Consider the following 26,199-nt stretch of genomic DNA (forward strand, 5'->3'; position numbering starts at 1 on the left):
TCTGCCCAGTGTAGTCTACCGGACCAGAGAGTAGAGACCAGACGGGCAGTCTGCCCAGTGTAGTCTACCGGACCAGAGGGAGAGTAGAGACAGGACCCGGCAGTCTGCCCAGTGTAGTCTACTGGACCAGAGGGAGAGTAGAGACAGGACCGGGCAGTCTGACCAGTGTAGTCTACCGGACCAGAGGGAGAGTAGAGACCGGAGTAGAGACCGGACCGGGCAGTCTGCCCAGTGTAGTCTACTGGACCAGAGGGACAGTAGAGACAGGACCCGGCAGTCTGCACAGTGTAGTCTACCTGACCAGAGGGAGAGTAGAGACAGCAGTCTGCCCAGTGTAGTCTACCTGACCAGAGGGAGAGTAGAGACAGGACCCGGCAGTCTGCCCAGTGTAGTCTACCTGACCAGGGGGAGTTAGAGCAACCAGACAGCCCTGCTCCATGCTCTGTCTCTGGGGAGATCCTCCATGTTGTATCCTGGAGGCCTGCTGAAGCCTGGGGCTCTGGTGATCCAGCAGCCTATCCACAGAGACACTCCGTGGGGCTGGACTCTGGCACCGACTGGCCCCTTCAGAGAACCGCCGGAGGACAGTGGAATCGTCTGATCGGTGAGTGGCTACATACAGGTCTGGAGTAGGGAGGAGACAACACACCCATCTCTTAGAGAAGTAGCCTGGTCTGTAGATGAGAGACAGACTGGTGTTCTAAATGTCACTGTGTTCCCTAGATAGTGCACTACACACCTTTGTCCAGAACTCATAGGGAATGAAGACAGTACAGGGTGCCACTACGACCATTGACCCTGGTCTGTACAGTTCTCTAACGTGGGTATTTAGTTTCCTTGTACAAGTCTGCCCTCTAGTGGCTAAAATGAAACATGAGCATCAATTAGGGAATGAGATTTTACAAGGAAAATGACATCACGAGATAGTAACTACAACCACCACTACTACTACTACTTCTGTTACTACTACTACTGTTACTAATACTACACTACGGCAGCTTAGCCTAGTGGTTAGAGCGTTGGACTAGTAACCGGAAGGTTGCGAGTTCAAACCCCCGAGCTGACAAGGTACAAATCTGTCGTTCTGCCCCTGAACAGGCAGTTAACCCACTGTTCCTAGGCTGTCATTGAAAATAAGAATTTGTTCTTAACTGACTTGCCTAGTTAAATAAAGGTAAAATAAAGGTAAAAAAATAATAATACTACACTACTACTAAGACTACTACTACTATAGTACTACTACCACTACTAGACTACTACTAGACTACTACTATACTACTACTATAGTACTACTACCACTACTAGACTCCTACTAGACTACTACTATACTACTACTATAGTACTACTACCACTACTAGACTACTACTAGACTACTACTATACTACTACTATAGTACTACTACCACTACTAGACTACTACTAGACTACTACTATACTACTACTATAGTACTACTACCACTACTAGACTACTACTAGACTACTACTATACTACTACTATAGTACTACTACTACCACTACTAGACTACTACTATACTACTACTATAGTACTACTACCACTACTAGACTACTACTACTACTACTACTATAGTACTACTACTACCACTACTAGAATACTACTATACTACTACTATAGTACTACTACTACCACTACTAGACTACTACTATACTACTACTATAGTACTACTACTACCACTACTAGACTACTACTACTACTACTACTATAGTACTACTACTACCACTACTAGACTACTACTATACTACTACTATAGTACTACTACTACCACTACTAGACTACTACTACTACTACTACTATAGTACTACTACTACCACTACTAGACTACTACTATACTACTACTATAGTACTACTACTACCACTACTAGACTACTACTATACTACTACTATAGTACTACTACTACCACTACTAGACTACTACTATACTACTACTATAGTACTACTACTACCACTACTAGACTACTACTACTACTACTACTACCACTACTAGACTACTACTACTACTACTACTATAGTACTACTACTACCACTACTAGACTACTACTACTACTACTACTATAGTACTACTACTACCACTACTAGACTACTACTATACTACTACTATAGTACTACTACTACCACTACTAGACTACTACTATACTACTACTATAGTACTACTACTACTACTACTACTATAGTACTACTACTACCACTACTAGACTACTACTATACTACTACTACTACTACTAATATACTGCTACTACTATACTACTTCTACTACTATACTACTACTACTACTACTACTACTATAGTACTACTACTACTACCACTACTAGACTACTACTATACTACTACTACTACTATACTGCTACTACTATACTACTTCTACTACTATACTACTACTACTACTACTACTACTACTATGACGATGACAACGACTACTACTACTACCACTACTACTAAGACAACTACTATTAGTATTATACTACTACTACTACTACTACCACTGCTACTACTAAGACAACTACTACTACTACACTACTACTACTACTACTACTACTACTACTACTACTACTACTACTACTACTACTACACTACTACTACACTACTACTACACTACTACTACACTACTACTACTACTACTACTACTACTACTACTACTACTACTACTATTAAGACAACTACTATTAGTATTATACTACTACTACTACACTACTACTACTACTACTACTACTACTAAGACTACTACTACTACTATTGTACTACTACTACTACTACTACTACTACTACTACTACTACTACCACTGCTACTACTAAGACAACTACTATTAGTACTATATACTACTACTACACTACTACTACTACTACTACTACTACTAAGACTACTACTACTAATTGGTACTACTACTACTACTACTACTACTACTACTACTACTATGACGATGACAACGACTACTACTACTACCACTACTACTAAGACAACTACTACTACTACACTACTACTACTACTACTACTACTACTACTACTACTACTACTACTACTACTACTACTACTACTACTACTACACTACTACTACACTACTACTACACTACTACTACACTACTACTACTACTACTACTACTACTACTACTACTACTACTGCTACTACTAAGACAACTACTATTAGTCCTATACTACTACTACTACACTACTACTACTACTACTACTACTTATGTTACTACTACTATAGTACTACTACCACTACTAGACTACTACTACTACTACTACTATAGTACTACTACTACCACTACTAGAATACTACTATACTACTACTATAGTACTACTACTACCACTACTAGACTACTACTATACTACTACTATAGTACTACTACTACCACTACTAGACTACTACTACTACTACTACTATAGTACTACTACTACCACTACTAGACTACTACTATACTACTACTATAGTACTACTACTACCACTACTAGACTACTACTACTACTACTACTATAGTACTACTACTACCACTACTAGACTACTACTATACTACTACTATAGTACTACTACTACCACTACTAGACTACTACTATACTACTACTATAGTACTACTACTACCACTACTAGACTACTACTATACTACTACTATAGTACTACTACTACCACTACTAGACTACTACTACTACTACTACTACCACTACTAGACTACTACTACTACTACTACTATAGTACTACTACTACCACTACTAGACTACTACTACTACTACTACTATAGTACTACTACTACCACTACTAGACTACTACTATACTACTACTATAGTACTACTACTACCACTACTAGACTACTACTATACTACTACTATAGTACTACTACTACTACTACTACTATAGTACTACTACTACCACTACTAGACTACTACTATACTACTACTACTACTACTAATATACTGCTACTACTATACTACTTCTACTACTATACTACTACTACTACTACTACTACTATAGTACTACTACTACCACTACTAGACTACTACTATACTACTACTACTACTATACTGCTACTACTATACTACTTCTACTACTATACTACTACTACTACTACTACTACTACTATGACGATGACAACGACTACTACTACTACCACTACTACTAAGACAACTACTATTAGTATTATACTACTACTACTACTACTACCACTGCTACTACTAAGACAACTACTACTACTACACTACTACTACTACTACTACTACTACTACTACTACTACTACTACTACTACTACACTACTACTACACTACTACTACACTACTACTACACTACTACTACTACTACTACTACTACTACTACTACTACTACTACTATTAAGACAACTACTATTAGTATTATACTACTACTACTACACTACTACTACTACTACTACTACTACTAAGACTACTACTACTACTATTGGTACTACTACTACTACTACTACTACTACTACTACTACTACTACCACTGCTACTACTAAGACAACTACTATTAGTACTATACTACTACTACTACACTACTACTACTACTACTACTACTACTAAGACTACTACTACTACTATTGGTACTACTACTACTACTACTACTACTACTACTACTACTATGACAATGACAACGACTACTACTACTACCACTACTACTAAGACAACTACTACTACTACACTACTACTACTACTACTACTACTACTACTACTACTACTACTACTACTACTACTACTACTACTACTACTACACTACTACTACACTACTACTACACTACTACTACACTACTACTACTACTACTACTACTACTACTACTACTACTACTGCTACTACTAAGACAACTACTATTAGTCCTATACTACTACTACTACACTACTACTACTACTACTACTACTTATGTTACTACTACTAAGACTACTACTACTACTAAGACTACTACTGCTACTGCTACTACTACTACTAAGACTACTACTGCTACTACTACTACCATTAGCACTATACTACTACTGCTACTACTACTACTACACTACTACTGCACTACTACTGCTAAGACTACTACTACTACTACTACTATAGTACTACTACTACCACTACTAGACTACTACTACTACTACTATACTACTACTACTACTATACTGCTACTACTATACTACTTCTACTACTATACTACTACTACTACTACTACTACTATGACGATGACAACGACTACTACTACTACCACTACTACTAAGACAACTACTATTAGTATTATACTACTACTACACTACTACTACTACTACTACTACTACTACTACTACTACTACTACTACTACACTACTACTACACTACTACTACACTACTACTACACTACTACTACTACTACTACTACTACTACTACTACTATTAAGACAACTACTATTAGTATTATACTACTACTACTACTACTACTACTACTACTACTACTACCACTGCTACTACTAAGACAACTACTATTAGTACTATACTACTACTACTACACTACTACTACTACTACTACTACTACTACTACTACTACTACTATTAAGACAACTACTATTAGTATTATACTACTACTACTACTACTACTACTACTACTACTACTACTACCACTGCTACTACTAAGACAACTACTATTAGTACTATACTACTACTACTACACTACTACTACTACTACTACTACTACTACTACTACTACTACTACTAAGACTACTACTACTACTATTGGTACTACTACTACTACTATACTACTACTAAGACTACTACTACTATTGGTACTACTACTACTACTACTACTATACTACTACTAAGACTACTACTACTACCACTACTACTACTACTACTACTACTACTACTACTACTACTACTACTACCACTGCTACTACTAAGACAACTACTATTAGTACTATACTACTACTACTACACTACTACTACTACTACTACTACTACTAAGACTACTACTACTACTATTGGTACTACTACTACTACTAAGACTATTACTACTATTGGTACTACTACTACTACTACTACTACTATACTACTACTAAGACTACTACTACTACCACTACTACTACTACTACTACTACTACTATACTACTACTACTATACTACTACTACTACTACTACTATACTACTACTGCTGTTACTACTACTATTACTGATGTACTACTACTACTACTACTACTACTACTACTATTGGTACTACCACCACCACTACTACTACTATACTACTACTACTACTACTGCTGTTACTACTTCTACTACGACTACTTCTACTGGTACTACTACTACTACCACTACTACTACTACTAAGACTACTACTACCACTACTACTACTACTACTACTACTACTACCACTACTACTATTACTAATAGTACTACTACTACTACTACTACTACTACTACACTACTACTACTACCACTACTACTACTACTAAGACTACTACTACCACTACTACTACTACTACTACTACTACTACTACTACTACTACTACTACCACTACTACTATTACTAATACTACTACTACTACTACTACACTACTACCACTACTACCACAATGCTACTGCTACTACTAGTATTGGTACTACTACTACTATTGGTACTACTACTACTACTACTACTACTACTACTACTATTATTGGTACTACTACCACTACTACTATTACTAATAGTAATACTACTACTACTACCACTACTACTATTACTAATAGTACTACTACTACTACTACTACTACTACTACTACTACTACTACTACCACTACTACCACAATGCTACTGCTACTACTACTATTGGTACTACTACTACTATTGGTACTACTACTACTACTACTACTACTACTATTATTGGTACTACTACTACTACTACTACTATTATTGGTACTACTACTACTACTACTACTACACTACCACCGCTACTACCACAATGCTACTGCTACTACTACTACTATACTACTACTAAGACTACTACTACTACCACTACTACTACTACTACTACTATACTACTACTACTATACTACTACTACTACTACTATACTACTACTGCTGTTACTACTACTATTACTGATATACTACTACTACTACTACTACTACTATTGGTACAACCACCACCACTACTACTACTATACTACTACTACTACTACTGCTGTTACTACTTCTACTACGACTACTTCTACTGGTACTACTACTACTACTACTACACTACTACTACTACCACTACCACTACTACTACTACTAAGACTACTACTACCACTACTACTACTACTACTACTACTACTACTACTACTACTACCACTACTACTATTACTAATAGTACTACTACTACTACTACTACTACTACTACTACTACTACTACTACACTACTACTACTACCACTACTACTACTACTAAGACTACTACTACCACTACTACTACTACTACTACTACTACTACTACTACTACCACTACTACTATTACTAATAGTACTACTACTACTACTACCACTACTACTATTACTAATAGTACTACTACTACTACTACTACTACTACTACTACTACTACTACTGCTACTACTAAGACAACTACTATTAGTCCTATACTACTACTACTACACTACTACTACTACTACTACTACTTATGTTACTACTACTAAGACTACTACTACTACTAAGACTACTACTGCTACTGCTACTACTACTACTAAGACTACTACTGCTACTACTACTACCATTAGCACTATACTACTACTGCTACTACTACTACTACACTACTACTGCACTACTACTGCTAAGACTACTACTACTACTACTACTACTATAGTACTACTACTACCACTACTAGACTACTACTACTACTACTACTATACTACTACTACTACTATACTGTTACTACTATACTACTTCTACTACTATACTACTACTACTACTACTACTACTATGACGATGACAACGACTACTACTACTACCACTACTACTAAGACAACTACTATTAGTATTATACTACTACTACTACACTACTACTACTACTACTACTACTACTACTACTACTACTACTACTACTACTACACTACTACTACACTACTACTACACTACTACTACTACTACTACTACTACTACTACTACTACTACTATTAAGACAACTACTATTAGTATTATACTACTACTACTACTACTACTACTACTACTACCACTGCTACTACTAAGACAACTACTATTAGTACTATACTACTACTACTACACTACTACTACTACTACTACTACTACTACTACTACTACTACTACTACTATTAAGACAACTACTATTAGTATTATACTACTACTACTACTACTACTACTACTACTACCACTGCTACTACTAAGACAACTACTATTAGTACTATACTACTACTACTACACTACTACTACTACTACTACTACTACTACTACTACTACTACTACTACTAAGACTACTACTACTACTATTGGTACTACTACTACTACTATACTACTACTAAGACTACTACTACTATTGGTACTACTACTACTACTACTATACTACTACTAAGACTACTACTACTACCACTACTACTACTACTACTACTACTACTACTACTACTACTACTACCACTGCTACTACTAAGACAACTACTATTAGTACTATACTACTACTACTACACTACTACTACTACTACTACTACTACTAAGACTACTACTACTACTATTGGTACTACTACTACTACTAAGACTATTACTACTATTGGTACTACTACTACTACTACTACTATACTACTACTAAGACTACTACTACTACCACTACTACTACTACTACTACTATTATACTACTACTACTATACTACTACTACTACTACTACTATACTACTACTGCTGTTACTACTACTATTACTGTTGTACTACTACTACTACTACTACTACTACTACTACTACTATTGGTACTACCACCACCACTACTACTACTATACTACTACTACTACTACTGCTGTTACTACTTCTACTACGACTACTTCTACTGGTACTACTACTACTACTACACTACTACTACTACCACTACTACTACTACTAAGACTACTACTACCACTACTACTACTACTACTACTACTACTACCACTACTACTATTACTAATAGTACTACTACTACTACTACTACTACTACTACACTACTACTACTACCACTACTACTACTACTAAGACTACTACTACCACTACTACTACTACTACTACTACTACTACTACCACTACTACTATTACTAATACTACTACTACTACTACTACACTACTACCACTACTACCACAATGCTACTGCTACTACTAGTATTGGTACTACTACTACTATTGGTACTACTACTACTACTACTACTACTACTACTATTATTGGTACTACTACCACTACTACTATTACTAATAGTAATACTACTACTACTACCACTACTACTATTACTAATAGTACTACTACTACTACTACTACTACTACTACTACTACTACTACTACTACTACCACTACTACCACAATGCTACTGCTACTACTACTATTGGTACTACTACTACTATTGGTACTACTACTACTACTACTACTACTACTATTATTGGTACTACTACTACTACTACTACTATTATTGGTACTACTACTACTACTACTACTACTACACTACCACCGCTACTACCACAATGCTACTGCTACTACTACTACTATACTACTACTAAGACTACTACTACTACCACTACTACTACTACTACTACTATACTACTACTACTATACTACTACTACTACTACTATACTACTACTGCTGTTACTACTACTATTACTGATATACTACTACTACTACTACTACTACTATTGGTACAACCACCACCACTACTACTACTATACTACTACTACTACTACTGCTGTTACTACTTCTACTACGACTACTTCTACTGGTACTACTACTAATACTACTACACTACTACTACTACCACTACTACTACTACTAAGACTACTACTACCACTACTACTACTACTACTACTACTACTACTACTACTACTACTACCACTACTACTATTACTAATAGTACTACTACTACTACTACTACTACTACTACTACTACTACTACTACACTACTACTACTACCACTACTACTACTACTAAGACTACTACTACCACTACTACTACTACTACTACTACTACTACTACTACTACCACTACTACTATTACTAATAGTACTACTACTACTACTACCACTACTACTATTACTAATAGTACTACTACTACTACTACTACTACTACTACTACTACTACTACTAAACTACTACCACTACTACCACAATGCTACTGCTACTACTAGTATTGGTACTACTACTACTATTGGTACTACTACTACTACTACTACTACTACTATTATTGGTACTACTACCACTACTACTATTACTAATAGTACTACTACTACTACTACCACTACTACTATTACTAATAGTACTACTACTACTACTACTACTACTACTACACTACTACCACTACTACCACAATGCTACTGCTACTACTACTATTGGTACTACTACTACTATTGGTACTACTACTACTACTACTACTACTACTACTATTATTGGTACTACTACTACTACTACTACTACACTACCACTACTACTACTACTACTACTATTATTGGTACTACTACTACTACTACTACTACACTACCACTACTACTACTACCACTACTACTACTACTACTACTATTATTGGTACTACTACTACTACTACTACTACACTACCACTACTACTACTACTACTACTATTATTGGTACTACTACTACTACTACTACTACACTACCGCTACTACTACTACCACTACTACTACTACTACTATTATTATTGGTACTACTACTACTACTACTACTACACTACCACTACTACTACTACTACTACTACTACTATTATTGGTACTACTACTATTGGTACTACTACTACACTACCACTACTACTACTACTACTACACAATGATATCATCTGATAGTAATGGTCCACTTTCCAGACACTGTCTGTGATTTGGTTATCACCATATACTGTTCATTACTGTATTATACTGCATTATACTGTATTATAAACTGTACTCTATATTACTGTTGGTAATTCATATGGTCTCTAACCTGAGGTGAGCCTCAGCAGTCTGCTGTCCCGGGCCTCCAAGTCTGTATCTCTGGGAGGTGGTGGAGCCAGGGACTGGAGTACTGGAGTCAAGCTGGAGGAGAGGGAATGGGCACGGCTGCACTCAGGGGCCCAGGCTTTTGGGGCCTGTACTGGGTCTTGTGGCTCTGGGTCTGTCCCCAATGGAGGGGTCCATGGTGCCTGTCCCCTGCCCAGTTGGGTATCATACGGTTGGAGGTTAGGCTGGAGATTGGGCTGGAGGTTAGGCTGGAGGTTAGGCTGGAGGTTGGGCTGAAGGTTGGGCTGGAGTTTGGGCTGGAGGTTAGGCTGGAGGTTAGGCTGGAGGTTAGGCTGGAGGTTGAGCTGGAGGTTGGGCTGGAGGTTAGGTTGGAGGTTGGGCTGGCGGTTGGGCTGGAGGTTAGGCTGGAGGTTGGGCTGAAGGTTGGGCTGGAGGTTAGGCTGGAGATTGGGCTGGAGGTTGGGCTGAAGGTTGGGCTGGAGGTTGAGCTGGAGGTTGGGCTGGAGGTTGGGATGGAGGTTGGGCTGAAGGTTGGGCTGGAGGTTGAGCTGGAGGTTAGGCTGGAGGTTGGGCTGGAGGTTGGGCTGGAGGTTGGGCTGGAGGTTGGGCTGGAGGTTGGGCTGGAGGTTGGGCTGGAGGTTGGGCTGGAGGTTGAGCTGGAGGTTGGGCTGAAGGTTGGGCTGAAGGTTAGGCTGGAGGTTGGGCTGAAGGTTGGGCTGGAGGTTGGGCTGAAGGTTAGGCTGGAGGTTGAGCTGGAGGTTGGGCTGGAGGTTAGGCTGGAGGTTAGGCTGGAGGTTGGGCTGGAGGTTCTGAGGGTCAGGTGTTGACACATCAGAGGTGTTGTTACTGGAAAAGTCCTGAGCGAAGGTCACCCGGCCTCGGCCTCTGTCTCTGGAGCGGGTTGGAGAGCGGCCGGAGCGCAGAGAGGAGCGAGGGGGAGAGGGCAGAGAGGGTGAGGGCAGAGAGGAGCGAGGGGGAGAGGGTAGAGAGGAGCGAGGGGGAGAGGGCAGAGAGGGTGAGGGCAGAGAGGAGCGAGGGGGAGAGGGTAGGGGCTGGAACTCTGAACCACAGTTATGAGCAGTGTTAGATGTAGAAAAGTTGTGATGTTTCTCTATATTTGTTGGTTGGGCTGTTCTTTAATCATTTGTCCTCAACCCCAAAAAAACATTCTACAACCTACTGAATGACTTTGGAACACAGATGAAATGTTGATCTGAAATGGCAATACAAACTCAACATGTAGACCCATGTCCATACCCTCTCCCTGTAGGTCCTTACCCTCTCCCTGTAGGTCCTTACCCTCTCCCTGTAGGTCCTTACCCTCTCCCTGTAGGTCCTTACCCTCTTCCTGTAGGTCCTTACCCTCTCCCTGTAGGTCATTACCCTCTCCCTGTAGGTCCTTACCCTCTCCCTGTAGGTCCTTACCCTCTCCCTGTAGGTCCTTACCCTCTCCCTGTAGGTCCTTACCCTCTCCCTGTAGGTCCTTACCCTCTTCCTGTAGGTCCTTACCCTCTCCCTGTAGGTCCTTACCCTCTCCCTGTAGGTCCTTACCCTCTCCCTGTAGGTCCTTACCCTCTCCCTGTAGGTCCTTCCCTCTCCATGTAGGTCCATGTCCTTACCCTCTCCCTGTAGGTCCTTACCCTCTCCCTGTAGGTCCTTACCCTCTCCCTGTAGGTCCTTACCCTCTCCCTGTAGGTCCTTACTCTCTCCCTGTAGGTCCTTACCCTCTCCCTGTAGGTCCTTACCCTCTCCCTGTAGGTCCTTACCCTCTTCCTGTAGGTCCTTACCCTCTCCCTGTAGGTCCTTACCCTCTCCCTGTAGGTCCTTACCCTCTCCCTGTAGGTCCTTACCCTCTCCCTGTAGGTCATTCCCCTCTCCATGTAGGTCCATGTCCTTACCCTCTCCCTGTAGGTCCTTACCCTCTCCCTGTAGGTCCTTACCCTCTCCCTGTAGGTCCTTACCCTCTCCCTGTAGGTCCTTACCCTCTCCCTGTAGGTCCTTACTCTCTCCCTGTAGGTCCTTAATCTCTCCCTGTAGGTCCTTACCCTCTCCCTGTAGGTCCTTACCCTCTCCCTGTAGGTCCTTACCCTTTCCCTGTAGGTCCTTACCCTCTCCCTGTAGGTCCTTACCATCTCCCTGTAGGTCCTTACCCTCTCCCTGTTGGTCATTACCCTCTCCCTGTAGGTCCTTACTCTCTCCCTGTAGGTCCTTACCCTCTCCCTGTAGGTCATTACCCTCTCCCTGTAGGTCCTTACCCTCTCCCTGTAGGTCCTTACCCTCTTCCTGTAGGTCCTTACCCTCTCCCTGTAGGTCCTTACCCTCTCCCTGTAGGCCCTTACCCTCTCCCTGTAGGTCCTTACCCTCTCCCTGTAGGTCCTTACCCTCTTCCTGTAGGTCCTTACCCTCTCCCTGTAGGTCCTTGCCCTCTCCCTGTAGGCCCTTACCCTCTTCCTGTAGGTCCTTACCCTCTTCCTGTAGGTCCTTACCCTCTCCCTGTAGGTCCTTACCCTCTCCCTGTAGGCCCTTACCCACTTCCTGTAGGCCCTTACCCTCTTCCTGTAGGTCCTTACCCTCTTCCAGTAGATCCTTACCCTCTTCCAGTAGGTCCTTACCCTCTCCCTGTAGGTCCTTACCCTCTCCCTGTAGGTCCTTACCCTCTCCCTGTAGGTCCTTACCCTCTCCCTGTAGGTCCTTACCCTCTTCCAGTAGGTCCTTACCCTCTCCCTGTAGGTCCTTACCCTCTCCCTGTAGGTCCTTACCCTCTCCCTGTATGTCCTTACCCTCTTCCTGTAGGCCCTTACCCTCTTCCTGTAGGCCCTTACCCTCTTCCTGTAGGTCCTTACCCTCTCCCTGTAGGTCCCTACCCTCTCCCTGTAGGCCATTACCCTCTTCCTGTAGGTCCTTACCCTCTCCCTGTAGGTCCTTACCCTCTTCCTGTAGGTCCTTACCCTCTTCCTGTAGGCCCTTACCCTCTCCCTGTTGGTCCTTACCCTCTCCCTGTATGTCCTTACCCTCTCCCTGTGGGTCCTTACCCTCTTCCTGTATGTCCTTACCCTCTTCCTGTATGTCCTTACCCTCTTCCTGTAGGTCCTTACCCTCTCCCTGTATGTCCTTACCCTCTCCCTGTAGGTCCTTACCCTCTCCCTGTATGTCCTTACCCTCTCCCTGTAGGTCCTTACCCTCTCCTTTGTAGGTCCTTACCCTCTCCCTGTAGGTCCTTACCCTCTCCCTGTAGGTCCTTACCCTCTCCCTGTATGTCCTTACCCTCTCCCTGTAGGTCATTACCCTCTCCCTGTAGGTCCTTACCCTCTCCCTGTAGGTCCTTACCCTCTCCCTGTAGTTCCATGCCCTCTTCCTGTAGGTCCATGCCCTCTTCCTGTATGTCCTTACCCTCTTCCTGTAGGTCCTGTAGGTCCTTACCCTCTCCCTGTATGTCCTTACCCTCTCCCTGTAGGTCATTACCCTCTCCCTGTAGGTCCTTACCCACTTCCTGTAGGTCCATGCCCTCTTCCTGTAGGTCCATGCCCTCTTCCTGTAGGAAATGAAGATGTGGTTCAGTTTGATTGATCTCATACAACATTGTCCAATAATACACTGCTCAAAAAATAAAGGGAACACTTAAACAACACAATGTAACTCCAAGTCGATCACACTTCTGTGAAATCAAACTGTCCACTTAGGAAGCAACACTGATTGACAATACATTTCACATGCTGTTGTGCCAATGGAATAGACAACAGGTGGAAATTATAGGCAATTAGCAAGACACCCCCAATAAAGGAGTGGTTCTGCAGGTGGTGACCACAGACCACTTCTCAGTTCCTATGCTTCCTGGCTGATGTTTTGGTCACTTTTGAATGCTGGCGGTGCTTTCACTCTAGTCTACAACCCACACAAGTGGCTCAGGTTGTAGTGCAGCTCATCCAGGATGGTACATCAATGCGAGCTGTGGCAAGAAGGTTTGCTGTGTCTGTCAGCGTAGTGTCCAGAGCATGGAGGCGCTACCAGGAGACAGGCCAGTACATCAGGAGACGTGGAGGAGGCCGTAGGAAGGCAACAACCCAGCAGCAGGACCGCTACCTCCGCCTTTGTGCAAGGAGGAGCAGGAGGAGCACTGCCAGAGCCCTGCAAAATGACCTCCAGCAGGCCACAAATGTGCATGTGTCAGCTCAAACGGTCAGAAACAGACTCCATGAGGGTGGTATGAGGGCCCGATGTCCACACGTTGCAGTTTGTGCTTACAGCCCAACACCGTGCAGGACGTTTGGCATTTGCCAGAGAACACCAAGATTGGCAAATTCGTCACTGGCGCCCTGTGCTCTTCACAGATGAAAGCAGGTTCAAGCTGAGCACATGTGACAGACGTGACAGAGTCTGGAGATGCCGTGGAGAACGTTCTGCTGCATGCAACATCCTCCAGCATGACCGGTTTGGCGGTGGGTCAGTCATGGTGTGGGGTGGCATTTATTTGGGGGGCCGCACAGCCTTCCATGTGCTCACCAGAGGTAGCCTGACTGCCATTAGGTACCGAGATGAGATCCTCAGACCCCTTATGAGACCATATGCTGGTGCGGTTGGCCCTGGGTTCCTACTAATGCAGGACAATGCTCGACCTCATGTGGCTGGAGTGTGTCAGCAGTTCCTGCAAGAGGAAGGCATTGATGCTATGGACTGGCCCGCCCGTTCCCCAGACCTGAATCCAATTGAGCACATCTGGGACATCATGTCTCGCTCCATCCACCAACGCCACATTGCACCACAGACTGTCCAGGAGTTGGCGGATGCTTTAGTCCAGGTCTGGGAGGAGATCCCTCAGGAGACCATCCGCCATCTCATCAGGAGCATGCCCAGGCGTTGTAGGGAGGTCATACAGGCACGTGGAGGCTACACACACTACTGAGCCTCATTTTGACTTGTTTTAAGGACATTACATCAAAGTTGGATCAGCCTGTAGTGTGGTTTTCCACTTTAATTTTGAGTGTGACTCCAAATCCAGACCTCCATGGGTTGATAAATTTGATTTCCATTGATAATTTTTGTGTGATTTCGTTGTCAGCACATTCAAGTATGTAAAGAAAAAAAATATTTCATAAGAATATTTCATTCATTCAGATCTAGGATGTGTTATTTTAGTGTTCCCTTTATTTTTTGGAGCAGTGTATATTCTGATACTCTAGTCTTGGTAACAGTATCATATAGAATGTTGGACCGACCGCTGTCTTAGCATGATATTATACCACAGTCAGTGTTTATTGGTCAGATAAACTTCTGAGAGTTTTTTTACCTCATCTAGACATTCCGTCCACCGTGCTGCATAGACTACATATTTTGTCCATTGACTAGTGAGCCCCGGTATTGAGTCTTAGTGACTGAATCATTGACTAGTGAGCTCCGGTATTGAGTCTTAGTGGCTGAAACATTGACTAGTGAGCTCCGGTATTGAGTCTTAGTGGCTGAGTCATTGACTAGTGAGCTCCGGTATTGAGTCTTTGACTAGTGAGCTCCGGTATTGAGTCTTAGTGGCTGAATCATTGGCTAGTGAGCTCCGTTATTGAGTCTTAGTGGCTGAGTCATTGACTAGTGAGCTCCGGTATTGAGTCTTTGACTAGTGAGCTCCGGTATTGAGTCTTTGACTAGTGAGCTCCGGTATTGAGTCTTAGTGGCCTAATCATTGGCTAGTGAGCTCCGTTATTGAGTCTTAGTGGCTGAGTCTTAGTGGCTGAAGTCATTGACTAGTGAGCTCCGGTATTGAGTCTAAGTGGCTGAATCATTGGCTAGTGAGCTCCGTTATTGAGTCTTAGTGGCTGAGTCATTGACTAGTGAGCTCCGGTATTGAGTCTTATTGGCTGAATCATTGACTAGTGAGCTCCGGTATTGAGTCATAGTGGCTGAATCATTGACTAGTGAGCTCCGTATTGAGTCTTAGTGACTGGATCATTGACTAGTGAGCTCTGGTATTGAGTCTTAGTGACTGAATCAATGACTAGTGAGCTCCGGTATTGAGTCTTAGTGGCTGAGTCATTGACTAGTGAGCTCCGGTATTGAGTCTTAGTGACTGGATCATTGACTAGTGAGCTCTGGTATTGAGTCTTAGTGACTGAATCAATGACTAGTGAGCTCCGGTATTGAGTCTTAGTGTGACTGAATCATTCTATTGACTTGAGTCTTAGTGGTCATTGAGTCTTTAGTGACTGAATCATTGACTAGTGAGCTCCGGTATTGAGTCTTAGTGGCTGAATCATTGACTAGTGAGCTCCAGTATTGAGTCTTTGACTAGTGAGCTCCGGTATTGAGAGTGATCGGTTGAGTCTTAGTGAGCTGACCGGTATTGAGTCTTAGTGACTGAATCATTGACTAGTGAGCTCCGGTATTGAGTCGGTATTGAAGTGACTGAATCATTGACTAGTGAGTCTGTATTGAGTCTTAGTGAGTCTGAATCATTGACTAGTGAGCTCCAGTATTGAGTCTTAGTGAGCTGAATCATTGACTAGTGAGCTCCTAGTGAGTATTGAGTCTTAGTGGCTGAATCATTGACTAGTGAGCTCCAGTATTGAGTCTTAGTGACTGAATCATTGACTAGTGAGCTCCTGTATTGAGTCTTTGACTGAATCATTGTGAGCTCCAGTATTGAGTCTTAGTGACTGAATCATTGACTAGTGAGCTGAATCATTGACTCGTGAGTCCAGTGAGTCTTAGTGGCTGAATCATTGACTAGTGAGCTCCTGTATTGAGTCTTAGTGACTGAATCATTGACTAGTGAGCTCCGGTATTGAGTCTTTGACTAGTGAGCTCCTGTACTGAGTCTTAGTGGCTGAATCATTGACTAGTGAGCTCCAGTATTGAGTCTTAGTGGCTGAATCATTGACTAGTGAGCTCCAGTATTGAGTCTTTGACTAGTGAGAACCAGTATTGAGTCTTAGTGACTGAATCATTGACTAGTGAGCTCCAGTATTGAGTCTTTGACTAGTGAGCTCCAGTATTGAGTCTTAGTGGCTGAATCATTGACTAGTGAGCTCCAGTATTGAGTCTTTGACTAGTGAGCTCCAGTATTGAGTCTTTGACTAGTGAGCTCCAGTATTGAGTCTTAGTGACTGAATCATTGACTAGTGAGCTCCAGTATTGAGTCTTTGACTAGTGAGCTCCAGTATTGAGTCTTAGTGGCTGAATCATTGACTAGTGAGATCCAGTATTGAGTCTTTGACTAGTGAGCTCCAGTATTGAGTCTTTGACTAGTGAGCTCCAGTATTGAGTCTTAGTGGCTGAATCATTGACTAGTGAGCTCCGGTATTGAGTCTTTGACTAGTGAGCTCCGGTATTGAGTCTTAGTGACTGAATCATTGACTAGTGAGCTCCAGTATTGAGTCTTAGTGGCTGAATCATTGACTAGTGAGCTCCTGTATTGAGTCTTAGTGACTGAATCATTGACTAGTGAGCTCCGGTATTGAGTCTTTGACTAGTGAGCTCCTGTACTGAGTCTTAGTGACTGAATCATTGACTAGTGAGCTCCGGTATTGAGTCTTAGTGGCTGAATCATTGACTAGTGAGCTCCAGTATTGAGTCTTTGACTAGTGAGAACCAGTATTGAGTCTTAGTGACTGAATCATTGACTAGTGAGCTCCAGTATTGAGTCTTTGACTAGTGAGAACCAGTATTGAGTCTTAGTGACTGAATCATTGACTAGTGAGCTCCAGTATTGAGTCTTAGTGACTGAATCATTGACTAGTGAGCTCCGGTATTGAGTCTTAGTGACTGAATCATTGACTAGTGAGCTCCGGTATTGAGTCTTTGACTAGTGAGCTCCGGTATTGAGTCTTAGTGGCTGAATCATTGAAGCATAAACCTGTGAATGATTAGCATATCCATTCACTAACTGTAGCTTCCTGTCATCATAACCAACATGTGTCCCTATGGGCCCTGGTCAAAAGTAGTGCACTATATAGAGAATAGGGTGCCATAGGGCTGTGGTCTAAAGTAGTGCACTATATAGAGAATAGGGTGCCATAGGGCTCTGGTCTAAAGTAGTGCACTATATAGAGAATAGGGTGGGCTCTGGTCTAAAGTAGTGCACTATATAGAGAATAGGGTGCCATAGGGCTCTGGTCTAAAGTAGTGCACTATATAGGGAATAGGGTGCCATAGGGCTCTGGTCTAAAGTAGTGCACTATATAGGGAATAGGGTGCCATGCCCTATGGGCCCTGGTCTAAAGTAGTGCAATATGTAGAGAATAGGGAGCTATTTGGGACAATGGACAATATAATATATGAGAACCCAGGCTGTGTCGCTCTGTGACATTTCTGTGACTTCGTCTCTTATAAATCAAATGACATTTTATTGGTCACATACACATGGTTAGCAGATGTTAATGTGAGTCTAGTGAAATGCTATGTAGAGTTTGAGGTTGATTCTGTAACTTCGGGCACTTTTCACACTGCAAGCTTTCAGAAATTAAAACTTATTGAAAAACCATTTGAGCAGTATTATACTTGTCTTTGATTTGTTTAGAAACTATATCTGATCATGTCTGTGATCGTACTATTCAGGAATTTAAATATTTTTGTCATTTTTCTCAGACAACAATAGACAAAATGTCATTAAACATCTTTTTTTGGGGGGGAAAATTAAATATCATAAAATTAATTTATACCACATTTCTTATACATTTGTACGTTAACTTGTATTGAATATTATTTAAAGTGTTTTTTAAAGTTTTCCTGCAATTAATAAATCAACACGACGCCTGAATGTTTAAACTTGCCTTGGTGAAGAGCTGAAAACATTTATCATGAAAAATAAGATATTTCTCCCCAACCGTTTAGTGAGATGACGACAACAACCATATGATTTCCCCGTCAGAAACACATCAATCAATATAAATTATAAATTATACATCATATACTCATCTACCGTGAAAATATGGGTGTGGGACCTACAGGGAGGAGGTAAGGAACTAACTAAAGGACAAGGTGGGGGTAAGGACCTACCTAAAGGACAAGGTGGGTGTGGGACCTACAGGGTAAGGACCTACAGGGAGGAGGTAAGGAACTAACTAAAGGACAAGGTGGGGGTAAGGACCTACAGGGAGGAGGTAAGGAACTAACTAAAGGACAAGGTGGGGGTAAGGACCTACCTAAAGGACAAGGTGGGTGTGGGACCTACAGGGTAAGGACCTACAGGGAGGAGGTAAGGAACTAACTAAAGGACAAGGTGGGGGTAAGGACCTACCTAAAGGACAAGGTGGGTGTGGGACCTACAGGGTAAGGACCTACAGGGAGGAGGTAAGGAACTAACTAAAGGACAAGGTGGGGGTAAGGACCTACCTAAAGGACAAGGTGGGTGTGGGACCTACAGGGTAAGGACCTACCTAAAGGACAAGGTGGGTGTGGGACCTACAGGGTAAGGACCTACAGGGAGGAGGTAAGGACCTACCTAAAGGACAAGGTGGGGGTGGGACCTACAGGGAGGAGGTAAGGAACTAACTAAAGGACAAGGTGGGGGTAAGGACCTACAGGGAGGAGGTAAGGAACTAACTAAAGGACAAGGTGGGGGTAAGGACCTACCTAAAGGACAAGGTGGGGGTAAGGACCTACAGGGAGGAGGTAAGGAACTAACTAAAGGACAAGGTGGGGGTAAGGACCTACAGGGAGGAGGTAAGGAACTAACTAAAGGACAAGGTGGGGGTAAGGACCTACCTAAAGGACAAGGTGGGGGTAAGGACCTACCTAAAGGACAAGGTGGGGGTAAGGACCTACCTAAAGGACAAGGTGGGGGTAAGGACCTACCTATAGGACAAGGTGGGGGTAAGGACCTACCTAAAGGACAAGGTGGGGGTAAGGACCTACCTAAAGGACAAGGTGGGGGTAAGGACCTACCTAAAGGAAAAATATGGGTGAAAATGGGTGTGGTGGAAAGGACAAGGTGGGGGTGGTGGTGACAAGGTGGGGGTGGATATGACAAGGTGGGGGTGGATATGACAAGGTGGGGGTGGATATGACAAGGTGGGGGTGGATATGACAAGGTGGGGGTGGATATGACAAGGTGGGGGTGGATATGACAAGGTGGGGGTGGATATGACAAGGTGGGGGTGGAAAAAAAAAACTTACGTAAATAATATTTTCTTGCAAACATTTTAAACAACAACCATTATAACACAATGAATCGATATAAGACGAAGGAAGATTCCAAAAAGCTGCCGATGGGCGGAGCTCCAGGAAGTCGGCCAGTGTTTCTGAGAGATGGGGCCCAGATAGCAGAGGGGGGTGTCATGCTGCATAGAAGAGCTCAGGGAGCAAAGTGTGTAATATCCAACACAGGTGTGGAGGGTCACCTGCTTGTGAGAATCACAACTATCTGGATTTCACCGGTGTATTTACACAGGTAGTTTCTCTGCAAAGTCGATATGATCGAGGATCTTTAATTCTCTCAGTTTGGGAGGATGTTGCACACGTGTTTCCCAAACTTCTCTGTCGATCTTTTTGGAGAAGTCCTCCAGTAGAATCTGCAGTGTGCCACACACAATACGTTTCCATGGTAACTAAGTGAACATTCTCTTTTGAAAAAACTTTATTGATGAGGAAGTTGCCCTCAGTGGTGGTAATGACACCACTGCCAAAGGACAGGTATATTTTGTGTAAAAAATAAACAATATAAAGGGCATACTCACAATAAATATTCATATAGATTTTATTTAATTGACTCTTTCTCTAGTAGATAACATTATTGTCACGCCCTGGTCGTAGTATTTTGTGTTTTTCTTCATGTATTTGGTCAGGCCAGGGTTTGACATGGGTTTTTGTATGTGGTGTGTATGTAGTGGGATTGTAGCTTAGTGGGGTGTTCTAGGAGAGTCTATGGCTGTCTGAAGTGGTTCTCAATCAGAGGCAGGTGTTTATCGTTGTCTCTGATTGGGAACCATATTTAGGCAGCCATATTCTTTGGTTGTATTGTGGGTGATTGTCCTGAGTGTCTTGATGTCCTTGTGCTGTTTTAGTTGACACAAGTATAGGCTGTTTTTGTTTTGTTTATTGTTTTGTTGTGTTTATTCGTGTTTACGTTTGTTTGATTAAACATGGATCGCAATATACACGCTGCAGTTTGGTCCGACTCTCCTTCACCATGTGAAAACCGTGACAATTATATAATGTGTAATTATTGTTTGTTTTTTCTCATAGAAAAACATCGTAGATCACAAGGGCAAAACAGTGAACTTGAGGTATAAAATAAATCTGTAAAGTATCTAAAATACTTGACAGAGAGGTGTTTAAAAACACCTGGGATGATCGCAGTGTGGACTTAAAGTATAAAGAAAATCGACCCCGAGGACATTGAAGTGTTGCAGAATCCCTATTAAACGTCATGGACAGAGTTAGTTGGCTGTGAAATGGCTGCTACCTGTAGCCTTGATTCTCTCTGTCTCTGTCTCTCTGCACATCATCAGGGCTGTGAAATGGCTGCTACCTGTAGCCTTGATTCTCTCTGTCTCTCTGTCTCTCTGCACATCATCAGGGCTGTGAAATGGCTGCTACCTGTAGCCTTGATTCTCTCTGTCTCACTGCACATCATCAGGGCTGTGAAATGGCTGCTACCTGTAGCCTTGATTCTCTCTGTCTCACTGCACATCATCAGGGCTGTGAAATGGCTGCTACCTGTAGCCTTGATTCTCTCTGTCTCACTGCACATCATCAGGGCTGTGAAATGGCTGCTACCTGTAGCCTTGATTCTCTCTGTCTCACTGCACATCATCAGGGCTGTGAAATGGCTGCTACCTGTAGCCTTGATTCTCTCTGTCTCTCTGCACATCATCAGGGCTGTGAAATGGCTGCTACCTGTAGCCTTGATTCTCTCTGTCTCTCTGCACATCATCAGGGCTGTGAAATGGCTGCTACCTGTAGCCTTGATTCTCTCTGTCTCTCTGCACATCATCAGGGCTGTGAAATGGCTGCTACCTGTAGCCTTGATTCTCTCTGTCTCTCTGCACATCATCAGGGCTGTGAAATGGCTGCTACCTGTAGCCTTGATTCTCTCTGTCTCTCTGCACATCATCAAGGCTGTGAAATGGCTGCTACCTGTAGCCTTGATTCTCTCTGTCTCTCTGCACATCATCAAGGCTGTGAAATGGCTGCTACCTGTAGCCTTGATTAACTCTGTCTCTCTGCACATCATCAAGGCTGTGAAATGGCTGCTATCTGTAGCCTTGATTCTCTCTGTCTCTCTGCACATCATCAAGGCTGTGAAATGGCTGCTACCTGTAGCCTTGATTCTCTCTGTCTCTCTGCACATCATCAAGGCTGTGAAATGGCTGCTACCTGTAGCCTTGATTCTCTCTGTCTCTCTGCACATCATCAAGGCTGTGAAATGGCTGCTACCTGTAGCCTTGATTCTCTCTGTCTCTCTGCACATCATCAGGGCTGTGAAATGGCTGCTACCTGTAGCCTTGATTCTCTCTGTCTCTCTGCACATCATCAGGGCTGTGAAATGGCTGCTACCTGTAGCCTTGATTCTCTCTGTCTCTCTGCACATCATCAAGGCTGTGAAATGGCTGCTACCTGTAGCCTTGATTCTCTCTGTCTCTCTGCACATCATCAAGGCTGTGAAATGGCTGCTACCTGTAGCCTTGATTCTCTCTGTCTCTCTGCACATCATCAGGGCTGTGAAATGGCTGCTACCTGTAGCTGCTGCCGGTTATTTCCGAGGTTTTATGATCTTCCTTGTTGTCCTCAGTGACTGTATGAGAGCTGTTGTCATCATACTGCTCATACAGTAGAAACAGACTGCTGAGGTCAGTTGATAATCTGATTCACATGATTTATTATCTCTATTCATTTACCATCTCTGTTTACCCTATTGGCTAACAAAGGTTCCTGGATTCATTCCAGCATTACTCAGTGTGGTTCTGCTATGACACGATAGTTTGGCATTTGGCACTCTTAAGATTCACAGTCATTTTCCTCCTTACCTGATGAAATACGTTCCTCTGATGAAACACGTCTGGGTTCTTCCCTGCTTCTGCCTTCAGATTCTGCCTCTCGTTCCTCTTCCAACTTTCTGTAAACTCCCAAAATACTGAGACAAATATAGCAGAGTATCTATAGTGATTTACAGGACCTCTGGGTTGCCAGATATGTCCAGTTGAGGTGAGATGTGCTGCATAGTGATTTATAGGACCTCTGGGTTGCCAGATATGTCAAGTTGAGGAGAGATGTGCTGTAGCCACAGGGGCAATACAGAAGATCTCGTCACGACATGAAGGTGGTTGGCGGTTGGGTTACCTGGCCGCGCTCGCCCGGTGCATTCCTGGTCGTCACGGATACAGCTTGTCTCGTAGTCAAACATTAGAAAAGGTGAGGGTTTGAAGAGCACGGGGGGGAAATATCTGGACCGGGATTTAGTTGTGGTCACAATAGTAAAAAATAAACTTTGTTTGGTATTTACAAATGTCTTAGATGTACTGTAGAGTAGTAGTGACATTATACAGTATATTCATAGTACTGTAGTTAATAGTAGTTACATTATACAGTATATTCATAGTACTGTAGTTACCCTGTAGTTAATAGTAGTGACATTATACAGTATATTCATAGTACTGTAGTTAATAATAGTGACATTATACAGTATATTCATAGTACTGTAGTTAATAGTAGTGACATTATACAGTATATTCATAGTACCGTAGTTACCCTGTAGTTAATAGTAGTTACATTATACAGTATATTCATAGTACTGTAGTTAATAGTAGTGACATTATACAGTATATTTATAGTACTGTAGTTAGTAGTAGTGACACTATACAGTATATTCATAGTACTGTAGTTACCCTGTAGTTATTAGTAGTTACATTATACAGTATATTTATAGTACTGTAGTTAATAGTAGTGACATTATACAGTATATTCATAGTACTGTAGTTAATAGTAGTGACATTATACAGTATATTCATAGTACTGTAGTTAATAGTAGTGACATTATACAGTATATTCATAGTACCGTAGTTACCCTGTAGTTAATAGTAGTTACATTATACAGTATATTCATAGTACTGTAGTTAATAGTAGTGACATTATACAGTATATTTATAGTACTGTAGTTAGTAGTAGTGACACTATACAGTATATTCATAGTACTGTAGTTACCCTGTAGTTAATAGTAGTTACATTATACAGTATATTTATAGTACTGTAGTTAATAGTAGTTACATTATACAGTACATTCATAGTACTGTAGTTAATGTTAATAGTAGTGACATTATACAGTATATTCATAGTACTGTAGTTAATAGTAGTTACATTATACAGTATATTTACAGTACTGTAGTTAATAGTAGTGACATTATACAGTATTTGCATAGTACTGTAGTTAATAGTAGTGACATTATACAGTATATTTATAGTACTGTAGTTAATAGTAGTGACATTATACAGTATATTTATAGTACTGTAGTTACCCTGTAGTTAATAGTAGTGACATTATACAGTATATTTATAGTACTGTAGTTAATAGTAGTGACATTATACAGTATATTCATAGTACTGTAGTTAATAGTAGTGACATTATACAGTATATTTATAGTACTGTAGTTAATAGTAGTTACATTATACAGTATATTCATAGTACTGTAGTTACCCTGTAGTTAATAGTAGTGACATTATACAGTACATTCATAGTACTGTAGTTAATAGTAGTGACATTATACAGTATATTCATAGTACTGTAGTTAATAGTAGTGACATTATACAGTATATTCATAGTACTGTAGTTAATAGTAGTGACATTATACAGTATATTCATAGTACCGTAGTTACCCTGTAGTTAATAGTAGTTACATTATACAGTATATTCATAGTACTGTAGTTAATAGTAGTGACATTATACAGTATATTTATAGTACTGTAGTTAGTAGTAGTGACACTATACAGTATATTCATAGTACTGTAGTTACCCTGTAGTTAATAGTAGTTACATTATACAGTATATTTATAGTACTGTAGTTAATAGTAGTTACATTATACAGTACATTCATAGTACTGTAGTTAATAGTAGTGACATTATACAGTATATTCATAGTACTGTAGTTAATAGTAGTTACATTATACAGTATATTTACAGTACTGTAGTTAATA

At 41.4% G+C, this 26,199-nt stretch overlaps 1 protein-coding gene across 1 annotated transcript in view; it reads right to left on the reverse strand.

Annotated features, from left to right (window-relative positions):
• LOC124018448 (histone-lysine N-methyltransferase 2D-like) overlaps nucleotides 1–24,415 on the reverse strand; it is a 32,083-nt gene extending 7,668 nt beyond the window's left edge. The window contains exons 1-5 of the mRNA XM_046333768.1: nucleotides 24,352–24,415; nucleotides 24,039–24,145; nucleotides 21,457–21,581; nucleotides 11,069–11,976; nucleotides 398–624 (exon numbers count right to left, since the gene is read on the reverse strand). Coding sequence (XP_046189724.1) covers nucleotides 398–624; nucleotides 11,069–11,976; nucleotides 21,457–21,581; nucleotides 24,039–24,145; nucleotides 24,352–24,415 — 1,431 coding nt within the window. The remainder of the gene's footprint in view (nucleotides 1–397; nucleotides 625–11,068; nucleotides 11,977–21,456; nucleotides 21,582–24,038; nucleotides 24,146–24,351) is intronic.
• Nucleotides 24,416–26,199: the final 1,784 nt, after the last annotated feature.

The sequence above is a fragment of the Oncorhynchus gorbuscha genome, unplaced genomic scaffold (genome assembly GCF_021184085.1).
Source record: "Oncorhynchus gorbuscha isolate QuinsamMale2020 ecotype Even-year unplaced genomic scaffold, OgorEven_v1.0 Un_scaffold_522, whole genome shotgun sequence".
Lineage (NCBI taxonomy): Eukaryota > Metazoa > Chordata > Actinopteri > Salmoniformes > Salmonidae > Oncorhynchus > Oncorhynchus gorbuscha.